The sequence below is a fragment of the Trichechus manatus genome, unplaced genomic scaffold (assembly GCF_000243295.1).
Source record: "Trichechus manatus latirostris isolate Lorelei unplaced genomic scaffold, TriManLat1.0 scaffold00054, whole genome shotgun sequence".
NCBI lineage: Eukaryota > Metazoa > Chordata > Mammalia > Sirenia > Trichechidae > Trichechus > Trichechus manatus.
Window position 1 is genome coordinate 16,705,949 of NW_004443990.1, and position 18,981 is coordinate 16,724,929.

The window sequence follows — 18,981 nt, forward strand, 5'->3', positions numbered from 1 at the left end:
TCCCAGGTAAGGTTTCCTTAGGACTCCAAGCCTGTTAGACAGACATTGCCGGTTGCCAGTTTCTGGGGGATGGGCTGGAGGTAGAAAAGACCTCCCAATTTCTCCAAGCTTCTTGAGGTAGATGCTTGTTTGGATTTTTTTTACTCTCTGCTGCCCCCCTGTGGTTGTGACACCACTTGAAGCCACACAGCTATAGAGTTGGGTGTGCTGGGCATGCGGGGGACATGGAATGGTCTAAGCACTAGAGCCAGTGGTGTCACCAGGGGAGTGTAAGGGGTGTGAACCACACCGGGTGACACTGCCAGAGGGGGTGACACCAAAATGATTGTCTGTTAACTTTTTGTGCAGTGTTTCAGCAGAAATTTATTATTTTTTATAAAAAATAATCCCAGTAGTTAGTTGTAACAACAAAAACATTTTTCGTAAGCCCAGCTTACGTGTATCAGTATACCTACAAGACGAAAACTCTGTTAATTTGCTTTTGGAATCTTCTAAAGCCCTCTGGTCAGAGCTGTCATTATTTCCCAATTATAACTAGCTAAGAATCACGTGATTTCGTCTGCACGCGCTATAAGCACATGCTGTTGTTTTCTTTGCTTCCACTGTTTTATAGTCGCTGGTTTTGTCAAATTTTCTGGTGTTTTAGCTACAGTATTGTAGTACTTAGTATTTGTGAACCTATATCAATAACTTTTTGGACAATGAAGTACCAATTAAAGGAAAGGAATTGTGTCATGGATTAAATTGTGTCCCCCAAAAATATCTGTCAACTTGGCTGGGTCATGATTCTCAGTATTGTATGATTGTGTACCATTTTGTAATCTGATGTGATTTCCTAATGTGTTGTAAACTCTATCACTAGGATGCAATGAGATGGATTAGCAGCAGTTATACTGATGAGGTCTATAAGATTAGATAGTGTCTTCAGGAGTGGAGGTGGGCTGCTGGGAAGGTGCACAGCCAACCCTCTGCTCCTACATCCTTTCTGCGTCCTGCAGCAGAGCACCCACCAGACCGATGACCTGCGAGGCTGGCTGCACAGTGTCATACTCCGCGAAGAGGTGACACACATTCTCCTGCGGCTCTGTCTGGTTCTTGGCCACAAACCCAAAGATCCTGGTGGGAGAAGGCAGCCTGAGTGACGGGCAGGACCCAAACTCGAGGAGACTTGGGCTGCGAGCAACATTCCTTCCTGCCCTCCCCAAGCCACTGGCTCCAGCACCTCCTTAGAATGCGGTTCTCTGAGGGAAGGAGGTGCCTCCCTGTCAGACTGGAAGATCCCTGAGTTCAGGATCTTGATTTCCCCGTTTTGAATGGGGGCTTCCTGAAGACAGGACCTGTGTATGCCCCATCAGAGTGGATGTGCCCTGAGGGCAAGGATATATGTTCACCATCATCAGACTGGGCATCACTATAGATTGAGGCTGCTTGAGGTTAGAGCCTGTGCCTCCCACATACAACTGAGGCTTCCCAGGCTCATGTCTCCCCCATTAGACTGGGGGCTACCTGAGGGCAGGGTCAAATTCTCTCGCATAAGACTGGGAGCTCCTTGAGGACCAGAGCCTGTGCCTTCTCCATCAAAATCATGTGCTCCCTAAGGTCAAGATAGGGTCTCTCCACTTCTAACTCCCATCCCATGTTGGGTCCAGGGTCGTGCAACAGTGACACGTATTATGGCAGCTGAGTGGTTGGGAAGCCTGCACTGGGGGAAGGCCTTACCGGGAGGGCTTGCAGTACTTCTGCCACCTGTGGGAGAAGAAGGCAGACAGTAATGAGCAGTGAAGCTTTGTTCCAATCTACAGGACTTGGGCTGGGCAGTGGAAGAGAATGGCAGCATGCACACCTGCCCAACCATGCCATACCCTGCCCTCATTCTGTTGCCCCTGACCCTTTGGGGTTCAACGTTTTCTCTGTGAACCAACCCCAGAGCCAGCTCTCCTTCTGCAGGAAAGCTCTGTGGGCTGCTGGTGAGGGTAGCTATGCCCTGGCAGCCTTCTTAGTGGCCTGGCCTTGAACTTACTTCCGTTGCTCAGGGTCCGTGCCACAGAAGCGGAGGGTGGTGAGGGGATAATGGCGCCGGAAAAATACCCTGGGAGATGGAAGAGAAGGGTGCTGGTGAGAGCCTGTCTCAGTGTCATGGCCCGTCTCCATCATCCCTGGGTCCCCAGAAGCTCAGATGCCTCCGTCCTCCAAGCAGCCTCCCAGTTAGACCCCTCTCAACCTGCTGAGACCTTTCCCGCTGCTGACCCTGGGGCACGTGTTTATGCCTCTCTCCTCTTGTGGAGTGCATCTGCCTTGCGTCCTACATATTGGGGTTTTCTACCTTCTGCCCTCACCACGAGGAATCCCGTGGGACTCCTCTTTGAGCCACCAGGCAGGAAGGGAGTGCGTGGGGGACCGCAATTTGAGGCCACCCCAGAGGGCTTGGAGATTTAACTTTTTGAGGATAGGAGGTATATTTCGGTCATCTCTTGTTTCTCCTCGTAAAGTGCCCAGCCCAGGGCCAGACTCCTGCTAGACTGTGAGTCCCTGAGCCCAGGGAAGGAGGATCTCATTCCACTCTGTGTCCCTGCGGTCAGCTAGAGTGGCCTCTGGAAGACGTTCCATGAATGGGAGCAGATGTCACCAGTGCCCAGTGAATACTTGTTAAACTCCATCTCCATTAGTCATGATGAAGGGGGTCTTTGGAGTGAGGCCCAGAGAAGGCAGGAGACTTGTCATATCACTGACCCAGTCGGCTTCAGGACCCAGGAGTCTACCTTTATCACTGATTCCTGGCTGACTCAGCCACCCCCTCCAGCTCCACCCTGCCCAGCCCTGCAGCCCCAGGGCAAGGGAAGGCCTTACTTCCTCTGGACATCAGTCAGGATGATGCCCTGCTCGGTGACTTTGAAGTGGACCACGGTGGGAGTGGGGAGAACGTCCCTCTCGAAGGTGATCGAGATGGCCTTCTGCACGGCCATGGCTCCAGTCAGGGTCTCCACACTCACGGAGCTCAGGTACAGGGCCTGGCAGCCTGTGGGATACAGATGCTGTCCAGGGCCACTGCCAGGATCCACGGGGTGGATGGGGTCCTCCGTCTGCCCAGAGCTGGGGGAGGGGGTGCCTTCCTTCTTTAGGAATCCCATGGGGCTCCTCTTCTGAGTCCTCAGGCAAGGAGTGGGTGGGGATGGCAATTTAAGGCCAACCCCAGAGGGCTTTGGGATATCTGTTGCTTTGCATTGTCCTGGCCCCTGGTCCTCCAGGGTTGGACAAAGGAGGGGATGTCGCCCTGTGAAGGGGGTGGGGTGTCCAGGCAAACCCTCTATCTATCCAGACCCATGGCTGGCCTCCTCCACCTCCACACCTGGTTCATTGTTGAGAGCATGGAGAGAAGACAGGAGGTGGGGAGAGGTCATTGTGTTTAGGAGTACAGAGTAGGAGCTGTCACTGAGACCAGTGCTGATCTGCGCCCAGCCTCTGGGCATCAGGACAGGAGAACTTTCCCCCGAGAAGCCCCCAGGACTCAGACCTGACACCACATAGAAGACTCACGCCCAGAGACAACCTCCAGGGCAGCTGCCTCAGACCCAGAGAGACCCTGGCACACAGTGGGTGCCCACCTGTGTGCAGGATGGGATGTATGCCTTGACAATCCCTCCTCCTCTCCTGCCCAGCGTCCTCACTGTCTGCAGCCTCTTATCTCCCAGTTTACAGGGAGGGAGAGTGTTATGGACTAAATTGTGTACCCCCAAAATGTGTGTCAACTTGGCTAGGCCATGATTCCCAGTATTGTGTGGTTGCCCTCCGTTTTGTGATCTGATGTAATTATCCTGTGTGTTGTAAATCCTAACCTCTATGATGTTAATGAGGCAGAATTAGAGGCAGTTATGTTAATGAAGCAGGACTCAATCTACAGGATTAGGTTGTATCTTGAGTCAGTCTCTTTTGAGATATAAAAGAGAAGCGAGCAGAGAGAAGAGGGACCTCGTATCACCAAACAAGAAGAGCCAGGAGCAGAGCACGTCCTTTGGACCCAAGGTCCCTGCGCTGAGAAATTCCTAGATCAGGGGAAGATTGATGACAAGGACCTTCTCCCAGAGCTGACAGAGACGGAAAACCTTCCCTGGAAGCTGGCACCCTGAATTAGGACTTTTAGCCTCTTAGACTGTGAGAGAATAAATTTCTGTTTGTTAAAGCCATCCACTTGTGGTATTTCTGTTACAGCAGCACTAGATTACTAAGACAGGGAGGAATGTGGCACCTTGTTAAAGATGCAGAAATAAAGCTGTGATGGGAAACACATGTGGGCCTGCGTGTGTGGAGGTGTGCGCAGCGCTGGGAGGTGCCCTCAAGGGCACAGCCACGCCTGGTACCTCCCCAGTCACTCACCCGCAGATTTCTTCAGGCATGAGGCCGGGCTGTCTGCAGAGGAATCCGAGGCTCCATCTCCACCTCCTAATTCTGGACCAAGGCAAAGAAATAGGCCCCCAGGAGGAGGGAGCAGTGAATGGACCCCTCTCAAGGGAACCGGTCTCATTAATCCCTTTGCCTCCACCTCTGCCCCCACCTCCAGGAATCGACTTGTCTGAGAAACCAGGTGTGATTACCGTGATTCGGCAAACAGGGGCCACTTTGGGCTCTCCAAATGCCCAGCTTGCAAGCCTTTTGATCCCTCCTCCCCATGCTGGCCCTCCAACCCCCTGATTGTGGCTCTGACCTTCTCTTCACGGACCCCTGACCTCTTCACTTCTTTCGGAACCCACCCCAACCCCAGGCCTTTCTTTGCAGAAAGTAGGGAGGCTCTCCCCATCATTCCACCAGGGACTCCCCCTGGTCTTGACTCCTCTTCCAGCCCTGCCCCACGCTGCTTCTGCTGCACACCACTGAGAGGATCTCCTTTATCTGGGGAGCACGAGGGCCTCCAGACCTGGGTTCAAGATTTGGCTCTGGCACACACTGGCTGTGTGGCTTTGGGCAAGTTACTTAATGCCTGGAGCCGTTATTTTCTTGTCTGTGAAATGGGAATAACAGCAACATCTACTTCACAGGGTTGTAGTGAGGCATGAATGAATGCGTGAGTGCTCAGTAAAAGTTGGGTCTGGGGAAAAAAAACCCAAAAAAGAAAGAAAAATACCAAACCAGTTGCCATCAAGTCGATTCTGACTCATGGCGACCCCATGCGTGTCCAAGTAGAACTGCACTCCACAGGGTTTTGAATGGTTGTGATCTTTTGGAAGTAGATTGCAAGGCCTTTCTTCTGAGGTGCCTCTGGGTGGATTCAGCCTTTCGGTTGGTAGTCAAGTGCTTAACCACCACCCAGGGACTCCTGGAAAAGAAAATGCCTCTCCAGACAGGCTTATTTATGTTCCTTTCATCTTCTCAAAGAAGACTAATATTTATCAAACAACTACTGTGTACCAGGCATTGTGCTAAGGGTCTAGCCTGTGGAACCGCATTTAATCCCCATACTAATCCTGTAAATAGGTACAGTTGTGATTGTCCCCATTTTATAGATGAGGATACTGAGGCTCAGTGAGGTTAACATTCTCAGATCCTCACAGCTGGTAAGTGGAGATGTTGATGCTCTTTTAACTGCAACACTAAAATAATCCACAGATAAGGTGAGAAGTGATCACTAAGAGCTTTTCCAGTGACAACAAACAGGCCCGACGCCCCAGCGTCGCTCACCTTTCTGCGGGATAGTGAGCTTGCAGGGCAGGGCGAGGGCCATGATGGAGTGCTGGCACACAAAGGCAGAGAGGCTCCCTGCAAGGGAACAGGTATTCCTGCGTGAGTGGGGCTTCCCCAGCCCACCCCTACAGCTCAGAAGGGGGTACCCATCGAGGGGCTGGAGGGTGGCGAAGCTCACCAAAGTAGGGCTCCTCATCTGCTCCTTTGAGATGCACCCCTTTGGCAGAAGATTCAATGAGGAAATGTCGGATAAGGTCACTGCTATTCTCGGCTGGACAAAGAAAGAAAGCAGAGTGGATGCAGATGGGAGTTGGCAGAGACCAGAGTTAAACAAACACTGACCAACTCATCCTCTGACTCCCTCCTTCTGGGTCATCCTGAGGTTATCTTGTCTATCCCCCTGCCTCTTGGTGGGACTACAGGTAGGAATCCTATCTTCAAGGCCTCCCACAAAGGAAGTGCCAACACCTTTGCTCAAAGGCTTCTGTGTCCAATAATTCTCCCTTCCGGAAACCTTTCTCTTATTCTTAAGAGCTATCAGGGATGGTTCCTGATTATTGTTCAGACCAAACTGCAACTCTTCAGTCTGATTTCTCTCTCCCCTTACCCACCTCATCCCAGCTTCATTATTTGCCATCAGCTCCTCCTTGCTGGAGCCAGGCTGGCCCCTTGGAGGCGAGCAATGCCTTCTCCCTCTTTACCAGCCCCTGGCTTCCTCCTCTCTCTGAGCTCATTGTCTCTAACAAGGCTTCTTTGATAACCAACCCCGCCTCAGAGGTCACTTTCTTATTTAGACAGAGAGGCAGTGTAAAGGACGTGAAATTGGGTTTTTTATCCTCACTCTACCACTTACTGCTCTGGGGCTCATTAACTAAAGCTTGGAGCCTCTGTAAGGTGGGAGGTACAATCTCTGGGGCTAAGGTGAGGGATTATATTAGCCAGGTATCTTGTACCGTAATTATGTGTTATCATATATCTCCCCAAAGAGGTGGCATCTACATTTGATTCTTTTCCGGATCCCTGGTGCCTTACACAGTGCCTGGCACATGGTGGATGCTCCATAAATATGTGTTGAGTTACCAAATGAGCGTGTGTGATCACAGGAAAGCACTGTGATGAGCTGTCACACATGTGATAAACTATCACACATGATAAGCTATCGCACACACGATAATCTGTCATACATACACGTGATAATCTATCGCTCACCAAACCAAAAAAAAAAAAAAAACAAAAACAAAAGCCAGACTCGTTGCCATCCAGTCCATTCTGACTCAGAGACCCTATCCTTCACGCACGTATAATCTATCTCACACACATGTGATAAGCTATCTCACACACGTGTTATTACTTCGTTATGTTCCCGCACCATGAATCCATTCTGGCCAGAGATGGATACTCAGAAAAGAGCAGCCTAGAGAGGGATGGGACTTTCCTGCTCCTCTTCCCACCATGAGTGTCCCTGTGTTCAGAGCGGAGGACTTGGGGGACTCGGAAGGCAGAGGCAGTTCAGGCTTGTGAAAGGAGCTTCTCACACGGCCTCAGAGCTGGAGGGCACCTGGGAGAGCACTGAGGTGAACCCCCCTCCCAGGAGTCATGAGAGACTGGCTCAAGGCCACCTAGTGAGCTAGTGGCAGAGCCAGGACTAGAACCCTCCATGCCCATGGCCTCAGTGAGGCCTCGAGTGAGCAGACAGGTACATACCTGGTCGGGTCTGTGCAGATGTGGGGCTCTCTTGTACCTTCAAAGCAAGGCCGAAAGAGCCTCGGTATGAAGAACTATCCCTCACAATGAAAGTCCCCGGCTCCTCCTTCCTCAGCAGCTCGATTGCTGGAACAATCCTTGAATCAGAGACAGTACTGCCCCATGTGGACGCCCTGTGTTCCCCAGCCCCATGGGGTGTTCACAGAGCAGATGTTACAGAATCACCTTTTATTTCCAGGAAGTCCTTTCTACTGTCTAATCTCCACCATTCTTGCTGCAATTCCAATCTCCTCAAGTTATGAGGTCAGCAGGACTCCTCCCCTCCTGCACCCTCATCTGCTAGTCTCTTCTCTACCATGACCCAGGCCCAGTCTGCCTGATGCTGAGCACAAAGCCCACACCTGATTCCTGGGTCACTTGTCCCCTGAAATGCAGTGCTTCCTTTTACCTTGCTCTCGGGTGATGCTCGGCTTAAACCAGTATTTTGATGTGTCCATCACAAACTTCATGGTGGGCTGCATGTCCCTGGAGGGACCTGGAGACAGACAGAGAAGGGGGGACTATGTAGGCTGGACAGAGGGGAGCTGAGACAGGGCCATCAGAGAAGACTGGAAACCCTCCCCTCCTCTGTCCAGCGGTCCCATCAATCCATCTTCTCCACCCAACCCCATTGTATCTCCAAACTGCCTATAAGAAGCAAAATCAAACAGAAGGATTTCAGGGCTCGGTGCATCTAGGACTCAGGAGTCCCCTTGTATGCTTGAAAATAGATCAAAACCAAACAGATGAAACTTCAGTGAATGAGAAACGGTTTCTCAAATCTAATGTTGCCTGTTGGGGACTGAAATAAGGGATTCTCAGACCCATCATTTGCTTGATTTCACACTCATCTCGCCCTTAGTAGTCCTAAGAATTCCTTATAGGGTATATTCAGTTTGGAAAAAAAAAAGAAAGGTGAAGGAAGGGAAAACAGCAGATCTTGGAAGTCAGGAGACTGGACTCTGATTTGGGATAATGGTTTCAGCTTCTGAACCCCCAAAAAGCAAAACAAAACAAAACCTGTTGCCTTCGAGTTGACTCCAACTCATGGTGATCCCATGTGTGTCAGAGTAGAACTATTCTCCATAGGGTCTTCAATGGTCAATTTTTTGGAAATAAATTGCCAGGCCTTTCTTCTGAGGCACCTCTAGGTGAACTCAAACCTCCAATCTTTCGGTTAGTAGCAGAGCACATTAACTATTTGTACCACCTAGGGACTCCTCCTGAACTCCAGAGGGACTGAACAACCTCTGAGGTTCTTTAATACCCCAGAATCTTATGAAATTAAAATAGATTTTGTTTTGAGAACATTTTGCAAATATCCCAGAGTATAGTGATATCCTGGGGTATCACCAAACCAGGATGGGAAAATCACTGGGCTAAGTAAACATGCTCTGTGAGATGCCAAAAAGCCCATTTTCCTGGGTCCCTAAGGCAGAGAGCAGTGGTTCTCAATTTCGGCATCTTGAAAAGGTGTGTTGTGGCCAGTTGAGAGTAACAGTAATATAAAATATGTACTAAGATCTACAAATGATACGTTCTGGGAAAACTATCAGAGCAGATCCAGAGGCACCCTTTGTTATGTCATTTTCTCTTGCTTGCATTGACATGGCATCTCGAGTGGGAGAGGGTGGTGGGCTCATGAGCATTTCATACCACCCCGAGGCATACCACAATGGCATCTCTTGACCGCTGTGGCCTGTGTCACAGCCCAGTGAGGACTGAGAAGCCCCCGGATGGAGGTGGCTGAGTGAGGATTGAGCAGGGACAGTGCCCTTCTCGCCCCACATGAAACCCTGCTCATGAAAGATGTGTACCTAGCAAGTGCTAAGGCTTAGCCTTGGTGTTTACTGCACTGGGTTCTGGTTGATGTTCTTTTTGGATGCCTGTAGTCACAGACTCCGGGAAGGAGGGTGTTTGCTGTTTTGTGGTTTTAGCTGTCTGAATTGGAATGCATTGTCTCCATTACCCCATCCGCCCCCGCTTGCGTTCTCGTCATTCACCAACGTCAGAGATGTGATTGCTTCTCCCTCTCCTTCGTTAGTCATCAAGCCTGCTGTTTCTGCACCCCGCAGGTCTCCTGGCTCTGTCTTCTCCTCCACCCCCACTGCCCCACCCTGGTTCAGGCCCCCATTACGGCTTGTCTGGACCCCTTCACGATGAAAAACCAAACGGGACCAAATAAAAACTGCCCTCCCTGCCCAGGCCAGGCCCCCTGAAATCCAGTCTTCAGCTAGTCCAGGGCCTTTCACAATATGGCCCCAGGTTACTCTGATGGTCTCACCCCACACCCGACATTCCAGTCATTTCCTAAATGTGCCATGTGTTTCCACACCTTCATGACTTCGGACTTACTTTTCCCTCTGCAGAGAATGTCATTCCTTCTCCTCTGGCCATAAACTCTGCCCTACTCTCCAGATCCAGCTCAAAGGTCACTTCCCTTGAGAAGCCTTCCTAGTTCTCCAGACTGAAAGAATCACTCCTTCCTCTGTGGCCCCTATAAGTCCTAGAACATCTCTTTACTTCTGTGTTTATCCTATTCTATAGTAATTATTGGTCTTCATCTCTCTTTCTAGACTGTGTCCATCTGTGTGTCCCTAGTGCATGGCATACAGTGGGTACTCAATAATTGTGTTGACTGGCTGTCATAGTAACCCACCTGTGTTTTGTATATTCCCCTTAACTAAGCCTTACTATGCTTGAGGTATTGGCTTCCAACATACCCTCCAGGGATGTGGTGAGAGATGCATCTGGTAGTGTCTGGCTGTGGCTCCCAGTGGCTGAACAGCGGTTGCTGGGAGAAGCAACCCCAGATCGGACAAAGCTCTGGTGTCCTGGGGTCCGCTGGGGTGGTGGAGACCCTGGTTCTGGGCAGCCGTTGATCAGCACAATAGGTATGTCCATCATGGAGTTGGTGATGGATGGGGGGCAGCTGCTGGCATGCTCCTTGGTCAGTGGTGGGGAGTGGGTTGCTCTTGGCTGGCCCACACTTGGGGTGGGGTTGCTGGGGACATGCAAGTCACTGGGTCTCTTACATAGGGACACTGGGCCAAGGCTGTGGAGGCTGGAGGAGGAGCTGGTTGGGCTTTCCAAGGATCGAGAAGATGACCGATGGCTGGAGATGCTGGAGTGGAGGAGGGACTGGCTGCTGCAGGGGAAGAGAGCACCAGACAGGATGTTAGAGCATCAGGGATAGATGGACCCTCAGGAGCCAGAGCCAGGCTCTGGAACCTAGTGAGCTGGGTGTCCATGGCCTTGATCAAATAGCACTGCATACCTTGCTCCCCGTAGCCCAGAGCAAAAGGCATGCCATCTTGATCCCCCAAGGATGCTGAAGGATACAGAAATGTCCCTGGACTGTAGAGTCTTTGGTTGTTTAAAGTAGCCAATGGGCTGAACCCTGTAGGCCAGGTGGGCTTAGTCTGGATCTGATCCCCTCTGCTTTCCCAGCCAGGCAAGTCTGACAGGGCTGTCCTTCCAGCTCCTCCCTGTCTATCCCTCCTCCCCCCACCCCCCAGAGCCCGCAGACAAGCTGGACCTGGACCTGGGCTGGACCACATCCATGGCTGATGTAGAAGGAATTCCCCAGCTGGAGGAGGAGGAGGCCAGCTTCTGCATCCAGCCAGACTTTTCTCTCAGCCCAGAGGCCTATGCCAGTGGGCATGGCTGTGGAATCACCAGTCTCCTTGCCAGGAACTGCCTTGGCACAGTGGCTTTGGGATTGATTTAGGGGGCAGAGGTCCTGTGATTTGATCTTCTTGGGCAGGTTGGGGGTAGGCGCATGGATCTGCTGTGAGGTTTGTAGAGAACTGAGCTGGGACATTGTAAACAACGCTCAGGCAAGTCCTCCTTTCCACTGCTAAGCTTTGCCAGCAACAAAGGGGAAGGAGGCTGTTTTGTTCATTTCTAAATGGTTCACCTCAGGCCCTAAAATTCTATCTACTTCCTGTGTTCTGGGTTTTAAAAAAAAACAAAACAAAAAAAAAACCCCTTTCTTGAGCTAGGTTGTATGGGTTGGAAAGGATACAGGTGAGCCTCATTAAAGCAATGACTCTTCTCTCAAAGGGGTAGGTGTAAGTCAAAATTTTTGTATACTGAATCATGTTCTAAATGCTTAAGGAAAGCTTGAGATCCAAATGGCTGTCATACCTTTTATGAAGAGAACATTCACTCCTTTATTTTTGGGGCACACCCAGATTTTGCTCAGAGCAGGGTGCCCCTCTGTGATTTTAGGGTCTCTGTGTGTGTATGGCAGGGGGCAATGCCAGGCAACAGCTGGAGTGACCTACCTTCCAAACACGTAGCTGACATCAGACGCTGGGCTGGCTGGCAGCACGGAGACTCTGCTGCTCTGCTGTGGGGTCAGGCCCCCTGGCCCCTTCTCCAAGCCTGGTGAAGCCACCAGAGGGGAGCCCAAGCCATGGGGGCCCAAGGCCTTGCTCCCCATGCATGGAATGGAGATACTAGAGGAATGTGGGGGATGAGGAGAAAAAGCCCCAGAGGGGGAAAGGGGGCACTGGTGCCCCCTGCCCTGGCTCCCAGAGAAGATGAGGCTCTCGCTGCTGCTTCGAGACTCTCGGGGAACGTCTCGGGAAAGGAGGAGGCTGCCACTGTGGGGGGAGCCGAAGGGCGGGGTGACAGATGGGCTGGAGCCGCGCTGGGGGCCATCATGGCACCTGGATCTGGCGGAGGTCACCTCGATGTACTTTATATCTTTGGGGAGAGAAGCAGAGCAGTGGTGAAACCTGGGAGCTTGAACTCACAGAACAGCAAAACTGAAAGCATGCTTAAGACCGTCTGGTCCCTCTTTTGTACACACGAGGAAACTGAGAATCAGAGTAGCTTGATGGAATCAGGATTCGCACCCAGCTCCACCTTCAGAGCCCAGTCCCTGTGTCACCCTCATTGTGATGTCTTCCCTTGCATGGGGAGATGCAGTGGAATGAGCACAGGCCTTGGAATCAGACGGACTTGGGTCCCAGACTGGTTCTGTCACTTACTATTTCAGAGTTTCACCAAATGACTTTGCTGCCTAGAGCCTCAGTTTCCACACCTATAAAGTGGGGCTACCATCCCCAGGTCCTTTGTGTTACAGTAAGGATGACACGAGACTAACGTAAGCGGCACAGCACTGCGCCTGGCACACAGTAGGTACTTAATAATGGAGATGAGCCTCTCCTTCGTCTATGACCCACTCCCCGGAGTGAAATGACTGCTTAATGGGGTGCACAAGTGACATCTAGTGATGCCTCTCTCTGTTGCTCAGGGCGTGAGAGCAGTTTACATGCCTGTTTCTCCAATGAAGACAGGGCCGCTCAACCTTGGAGGCACACTAGATTCCCCTGTGGGGCTTTCAAAAATCCCAATGCCCAGGTTGTACCAGATGTCAATTAAATCAGAATCTCCTGGAGGGTCGACCCAGCCCTCAGTGCTTTGTTTTTGCTTGTTTGTTTAGTTTCCCAGATGATTCCAATACGCAGCCAAGACGGGGAACACTATGTTAGAGACTCACTACTGTGGTCCATGGCCCAGCAGCACCCCTCACCTGGGAGCTGGTCGGACAAGCTGAATCTCAGGCTCTACCTAGGCCTACTGAGTCAGAATCTGCTTTTTAGTGACCCCCCCCGGGGATTCTCGGTGCTCCTTAAAGTTCGAGAAGCTCTGCTTTAGGGTGAGAGCTCCCTGAGGGCCAGGCCTGAGCTGTAATTAGCTGTGGGCCTCCCAGGGCCATGCTCTCACTCCAGGGTTCTTTCCGTTCCCCATTCCCACGGGAGCCTGGGACTCTTGGGTTTCCAAAACCCTGTTCCTCCTTCAGAGGTCATCCCTAGAGTGGCGTGCCCTGGGGTTGTCCCCATGGTGAGGATAGATAGACACTCCTCCTCCCAGCCTAGGGGAGGGAGCTGTCCTTGGCGCTGGTCCAGCAAAGGCGGTAGGGCTTACTGAACTGCTCCCTTCTGGAAGGTTGCAAGTCCTGCCTCTGGCTTCCCAGGTTGGAAACTGGGGCAGAGCAGCAAAAAGCTGCACCCTCAGCTCCTGTCTGCCCACCTCCCACCCCTCCTGGGCTCTGGCACATGCACCCCCTCTCCTCCTGCAATGACTGGAGTCCCAGCCTGCCCCAGCTCACACCTGAGTAGGGCCTTCTGGCCCTGCTCATGGATACTGCCTCTGTCTGAGCCTGCTTGGACTGTGGGGGTGGTGGTGGATTACATCAGATGAGGGGGGCTGGCAGGCTGACCTGGGCTTGCTGCTCCAGCGGGTGGAGGAACAGGCTTGGCTTTGCAGTTGACAAACCTGGGTGTGAGTCTTGGCTTTGCCACTTTCCAGCCCAGAGGCATGGGTGAACTTTCCTAACTTCTCTGAGCCTGTTTCCTCACCTGCAAAGTGGGGATCAGAAACCCACTTCCCAAGGTTGTAGTGAGGATTAAATAACAAAGATGAATGGAGCCTAGTGCCTGGCCCCTGGTGGGCTGCAGGGAGCAATCCTGCCTGCCTGACTTTTTAGGGCAGTGTTGGCTAAATGCAGCACTCTTTCTGGCTAAGGTGGGGATTCCTCTGCTTAGAAGGATGAGGGTGAGAGCAGAAATATTTGGGATAATGTACTGTGGGCTCTGGAGGAGAAAAGATCTTGGAAGTGAGGTGGATTCTTCTGGAAGGTTGGCAAGTACAACTCCTATTTTTATAGCACTTTCTGGTGTTTACGTTCATTGTCCCCTTGAACCTTACAGCAGGCCGGGCAAGTATTGCTTTTACAGAGAAGGAAGCTGAGGCTCAGAGCAAAGTGGGCACGGAGCTAACGTACTGAGACTCCCTGCTATGTGACTAGCATTGTGTTAGGTGATTCGTCTTACTAAGTGATATTTACATGACCATTTCCATTTTAAATATAACAATTTTTAATGGTATTTACTGAGTACAGTATGCCAGCACCATCCCTAACATGTTTCCTCTATTAGCTCATTGAATCCTTACAACAACTCTATTTTCCTACTTCCTTGAAGTAGGAAATATTATTAATTCCTGTATAACATAAGAAACCAAGGCTCAGAAAGGCTAAGTGAGTTATCCAATGTCACACAGCTAGGGAACAGAGGCACCTGACTTCTTCTCCTGTGCTCTCTTTGGGGGCCTCTTCCTTCTTGCTCTGCGAGAAGGTGCTTGGCTGCTCTGGCAGGGAAGTGTCTTTCAGCCTGGTGAAGCTCTAGGCTCCCTACTTGCTGGGTTATCCAAAGACCCACCAAGAATGGAGCAGGGCAGCAAGCGTGAGGGAGGAGTCCTGGTGCTGTGAGTCACCTCTCTGGGCTGCCCTGAGGTGGATGTAGCTCGGGGAGGTGGAGGCCCCCACCCTCATCACCTGGGTGCAGCCGCTGTTTACAGGCCTGTAGGGCAAGTCTGAGCAGCGCTGGGTAGATGCAGGCGCGAGCAGCAGGCCAGGCGGGTGCAGGGCGGGGCATGTCGGCGGGGGGCAGGGAGACAGTTATTAAACACCCTTTGCTTTGGATTGGCAAACAGCCTTGCCTGGCAGATAATGCTGGAAAAAGAAATGTGGGGGCCTGTTCCAAAGATGGAAGGGGGATAAAGAAAGGGATAAAGCGTTTGCTTCTAGGAGCCATGTTTCCTGTGGGGTAAGGACCCCCTAAAGTAAGTCTAAAGGAGGAGGGCAGGGGCCTGAAACCCAAGGAAGGTTCATGAGCACTGGGGAGGTCTAGCGAGCCTCAGGAGAGGAGCCCATAGGCTGCCTCCAAACAGATTTACTCTGTGAAACCTGAGGGGACAGGGGACTAGCTCCAAGGAAGAGAGGCAGATGAAGAACATGGACTTTGAAGACTGACAGCCCAGATTGGTGGCCTGGCCCTACCACTTACTAGCTGGGTGGGCGTGGACCATTACTTTCTCTCCTTGAGCCTCAGTTTTCTCATCTGTAAGTGAGGGTACCACCATCACAGAGTAGATGTCGGGATCATGTATTACATGAACTACTTAAAAAAATCTATCTATCTATCTATCAAAGGAATCAACCTATGACTGCCAACATTTGATTTTTAATTTTGCCAAGTTAGGGCATAAGAGAAACAGCAAATATCTAATAACACCGCAATTATGAATACCTTTCCTTCAATACCCCAAAAGTAGGAAGGATGAGATTGCAAAATAGAGAGGGATCCCCACATGAATATATTTGTTGTTATTGTTAGTTGCAGTTGAGTTGATTCCAACTCATGGCGACCCCACGTGTACAGAGTAGAACTGCTCCATAGAGTTTTCAAGGCTGCAACCTTTCAGAAGCAGATTGCCAGGCCTGTCTTCCAAGGTGTCTCTGGGTGGGTTCAAAATGCCAACTTTTCAGCTAGTAAACCAGTGCTTAACTGTTTGCAACACTCAGGGACTCCTGAATATATTTAGCAATATGAAAGTTCACCACCGTGCCCGGAATTCGTTACACTACATGGGCTGGTGAAAACTTTGTCACCAGGAGCAATGGTTTGAGGAGCGGGATTTGGGAGGCTGAGATACATGAGAAAGGGCACAGCAGATACAAAGCCCTGCAAGTGCTCTGTCACTATTCTCAGTGCTCATAGAAGAGCTTCCTAAAGGGAATCTAACTGGCTGGGCTGTCTCAGGAGGCAGTGAGCTTCCAGCATTGGAGGTGTCGAGGTGGAAGTTACAGGAGAGAATTTTTTTTTTTTAACTCCGTCATGAGGGGCTAGGGCGGAGCTGGGCAGCTTCGTCAGGACCTTTTGACCACTGCCAGCCCCCTCATACTCCCTGCTTCCTCAGAGTTGGTGGACACTTCCGTACAATGGCAGGCTGTGCCCAGGTCATCTGAGAATACAGACCACTGTCCATCAGTCTCTTGGAGGAAGGGCCGGGTTGTCCCCACTTCCCACCTGAGGCACCCCAGACTACAGAGACTGACCTTGCCCCAGTTGGCCTTGAGTGTGTGAAGCCCTTGCCTTGGGATATAAACATGAAAGGGCTGGGTTTGCTCCTGCCAACGGTAATTAGGCCCCAGATGCTTTCCCTGCAGTGACATGCCCATGACTGGCCTTAAGACACAGGAAAGGCTCTTGAGGGATGGAGGTGGTTCCTTTAACAGGCCTGGCAGGCAACCCTGGGTGGAAGGAGGTGAGAGTAAGCCCAGGCGCCAGAGGACCTGGGTCCTGGGTTCATCTCCACCCCAGAGCCCAAACCTACCCTGCGGCTGGTCCTAAACTCAACCCCAGTGTTTAATAAAAACAACCACCATTTATAATGACGTACAGCGTGCCAGGATTTATGATAAGCAGCCAACTAAATTATTTTTAATTCTCTGCAATGCCCTTTGAGGTAAGAACTCTTATTATCTTTATTTTACAGATGAGGAGCCTGAGACACAAAGTAAAGTAAGCAGCTTGTTTTAAGATTTGCCTGACTCCAACCTCAGTTTTTACATTTGTAAAAGGGGGATAAAAATATTTATCCCATAGGGGTAGATTTGGTGAACTGAAGGTTCTACTATCTATAAAATGCTTAGTACGTTTGGCACTTTGACCTTGGAGGCCTCAGTCTTCACTACTGTCTAGTGGGGCTACTGCTCCTTGACTCTCATCCTCAGAGTAGACTTGAAAGTCTTTGTTTGGCAAACTGAAGCCAGATATGGGGATTCTCATATTCCCTTGGATATAGTGGTGTACTAGAACTGGCTTATACCAGCTTTCAAGAGCCAATTGTTAAATTGTCAGGATTTTGTCCAGGTGGTTGCTAAGCTCAGCCATTACTAAATTTATGTAACCTTGATTAAATAACCTGTATTCAAACAAAAGTAATAAATACTCAAAACTCATCACATCTCATTATTTTACTACATTTTACTATTATCTCTGCTCTTGAGGTAATTTATATCTGTTGTATCTGTATGGTAGAAATACTACATAATGGCCTGCTACTGTGCTTCTCTTCCCAACTCTACATCATGTTGGTAGCTTCAAATCAGCTATGGTGAAAAAATTTACACCATGGACATTGGTAAACCCTTTAAATCAGGGCTTCTTCCCCATCCCCTGCCCCCCTCCACAACCAGAGAGCCAGTTGTTAAACATTTATTAGTGTACCACTGCTTGAATACAACAGAATTATTGCCCTAAAAAAACTGAATTCTGTGTCTCTCCAACCCCGCTACTTTCAGCTTGGGCCTCCCAGAGAGATACTCCTTTAAACAGGGACAGGAGCCCAGACAGAAATCCTACAAAATTCCAGGGGGTCCAGGTCAGGACCTAGACACACCACAGAGCAGGGGAGTTCAGGGCCCCACATTTATTAAGCCCTTACTTATATGCATGGCATTGTACAAAACACTTACATGCACTAGCTTATTTAAATTCTCATAAAAATCCTATAAAGCAGGTAATTATCACTTTCCAAACTCAGGAACCAAATAGAATTGGCTAGCAAGGGAAACTTGCATTTATCCCTGTTTTATAGCAGAGAAAACAGAGAGGTTAAGTTACTTCTTTAAGACTGCCCAGTGCCTCCCAACAGGATATTGTCTCCTGATCTTCTGATTCCATAGGAAAGTCCTTCTTCCTTATAAGGTATGGTCCCCCAGTCCCCCTCCTGGCACTGTGTCCCAGGTCCTTACCCAAGGCTTCGGGCTCCTCCTTCTTTCTCCTCAAGGTTGTGCCCTGATCAGGCTCAGCCCGGGGGCCACCTGACCCTGGTGGAAGCAGCTGGAAGGTAGGGTCCAGTTCCAGGATCATCTGGTTGAGGCTCTCCAGCGAGAAGTCAATATAGGAGGCAAGGTCCTCTGGGGCCCCTGAGGCCTGCTCACTGGGGGACTGCAGGAGGCAGCTGGCTTTGGCCACGGACTGTGGAGCCTGCTGGGGCCTGTTGGAGGGCCCCTTGCAGGGCGTGGGGGCCATCAGGGTCGGGGCTCCCCAGCCTTCTGTGGTGTAGTAAGGACACTGGGGTGGCAGGCTGGTGCTGGGTGCTGGGTGCAGGGCCCTGCTGGGTTCCTCGTGGGGAGCCAAGCAGACTGCATGGGCTCCTGCCAGCAGCGGGCTGGACATCACCTGTGACATGGTGAGGGTGGGGACCCCAGTAGTTTACCTCTGGCTTCCAACCAGCCTCACTTGCATTCCAGAGATATCACTTGCTAACCAGGAGCTCCCAGGACCTGAAAGAGGCCGGGAGGTGGGACTGAGTGAGTTCTGTAAATGAAGCCCCTGCCTTCTCCCCCCAGTCAAAGGCATATAGATTCATTCATTAGAAAGTATGCATTCTGGAGCCAGACTGCCTGGATTTACATCCTGGCCGTAGTATTTACTAGCTATGTAAACTTAAGCAAGTTAATTAAATTTTTTGTGCCTCAGTTGTGATCCACAGGGTTTTCATTGGCTAATTTTTAGAAGTAGATCACCAGGCCTTTCTTCCTAGTCTGTCTTAGTCTGGAAGCTCTGCTTTAACCTGTCCATCATGCATGACCTGCTGATATTTGAAATACCTGTAGCATAGGTTCCAGCATCATAAACCAAAAACCAAACCCATTGCCGTCGAATTGATTTTGACTCATAACAACCCTATAGGACAGAC

The 18,981-nt window shown here is 50.7% G+C and overlaps 1 protein-coding gene across 1 annotated transcript; it reads right to left on the reverse strand.

Moving 5' to 3' along the window:
* Window positions 1-974: 974 nt before the first annotated feature.
* On the reverse strand, window positions 975-18,470 carry TNS4 (tensin 4). The gene is made up of 12 exons (XM_004378077.1): window positions 18,032-18,470; window positions 11,706-12,129; window positions 10,140-10,564; window positions 7,826-7,912; window positions 7,378-7,503; window positions 5,852-5,944; window positions 5,671-5,748; window positions 4,372-4,443; window positions 2,848-3,016; window positions 2,021-2,089; window positions 1,720-1,746; window positions 975-1,116 (listed from the first exon to the last, which is right to left on the reverse strand). Exons 1-12 carry the CDS (start codon window positions 18,468-18,470, stop codon window positions 975-977), a joined length of 2,151 nt encoding a protein of 716 aa, XP_004378134.1.
* Between the last annotated feature and the right edge of the window lie 511 nt (window positions 18,471-18,981).

Coding starts and splice junctions, on each gene's coding strand:
- TNS4 (XM_004378077.1), bottom strand. CDS start 18,470: ATGTCACAGGTGATGTCCAGCCCGCTGCTGGCAGGAGCCCATGCAGTC. Junction 7,504..7,825: donor GAGCATCACCCGAGAGCAAG/GTAAAAGGAAGC, acceptor GGATTGTTCCAG/CAATCGAGCTGCTGAGGAAG. Junction 2,090..2,847: donor CTGACTGATGTCCAGAGGAA/GTAAGGCCTTCC, acceptor TCCATCTCCCAG/GGTATTTTTCCGGCGCCATT.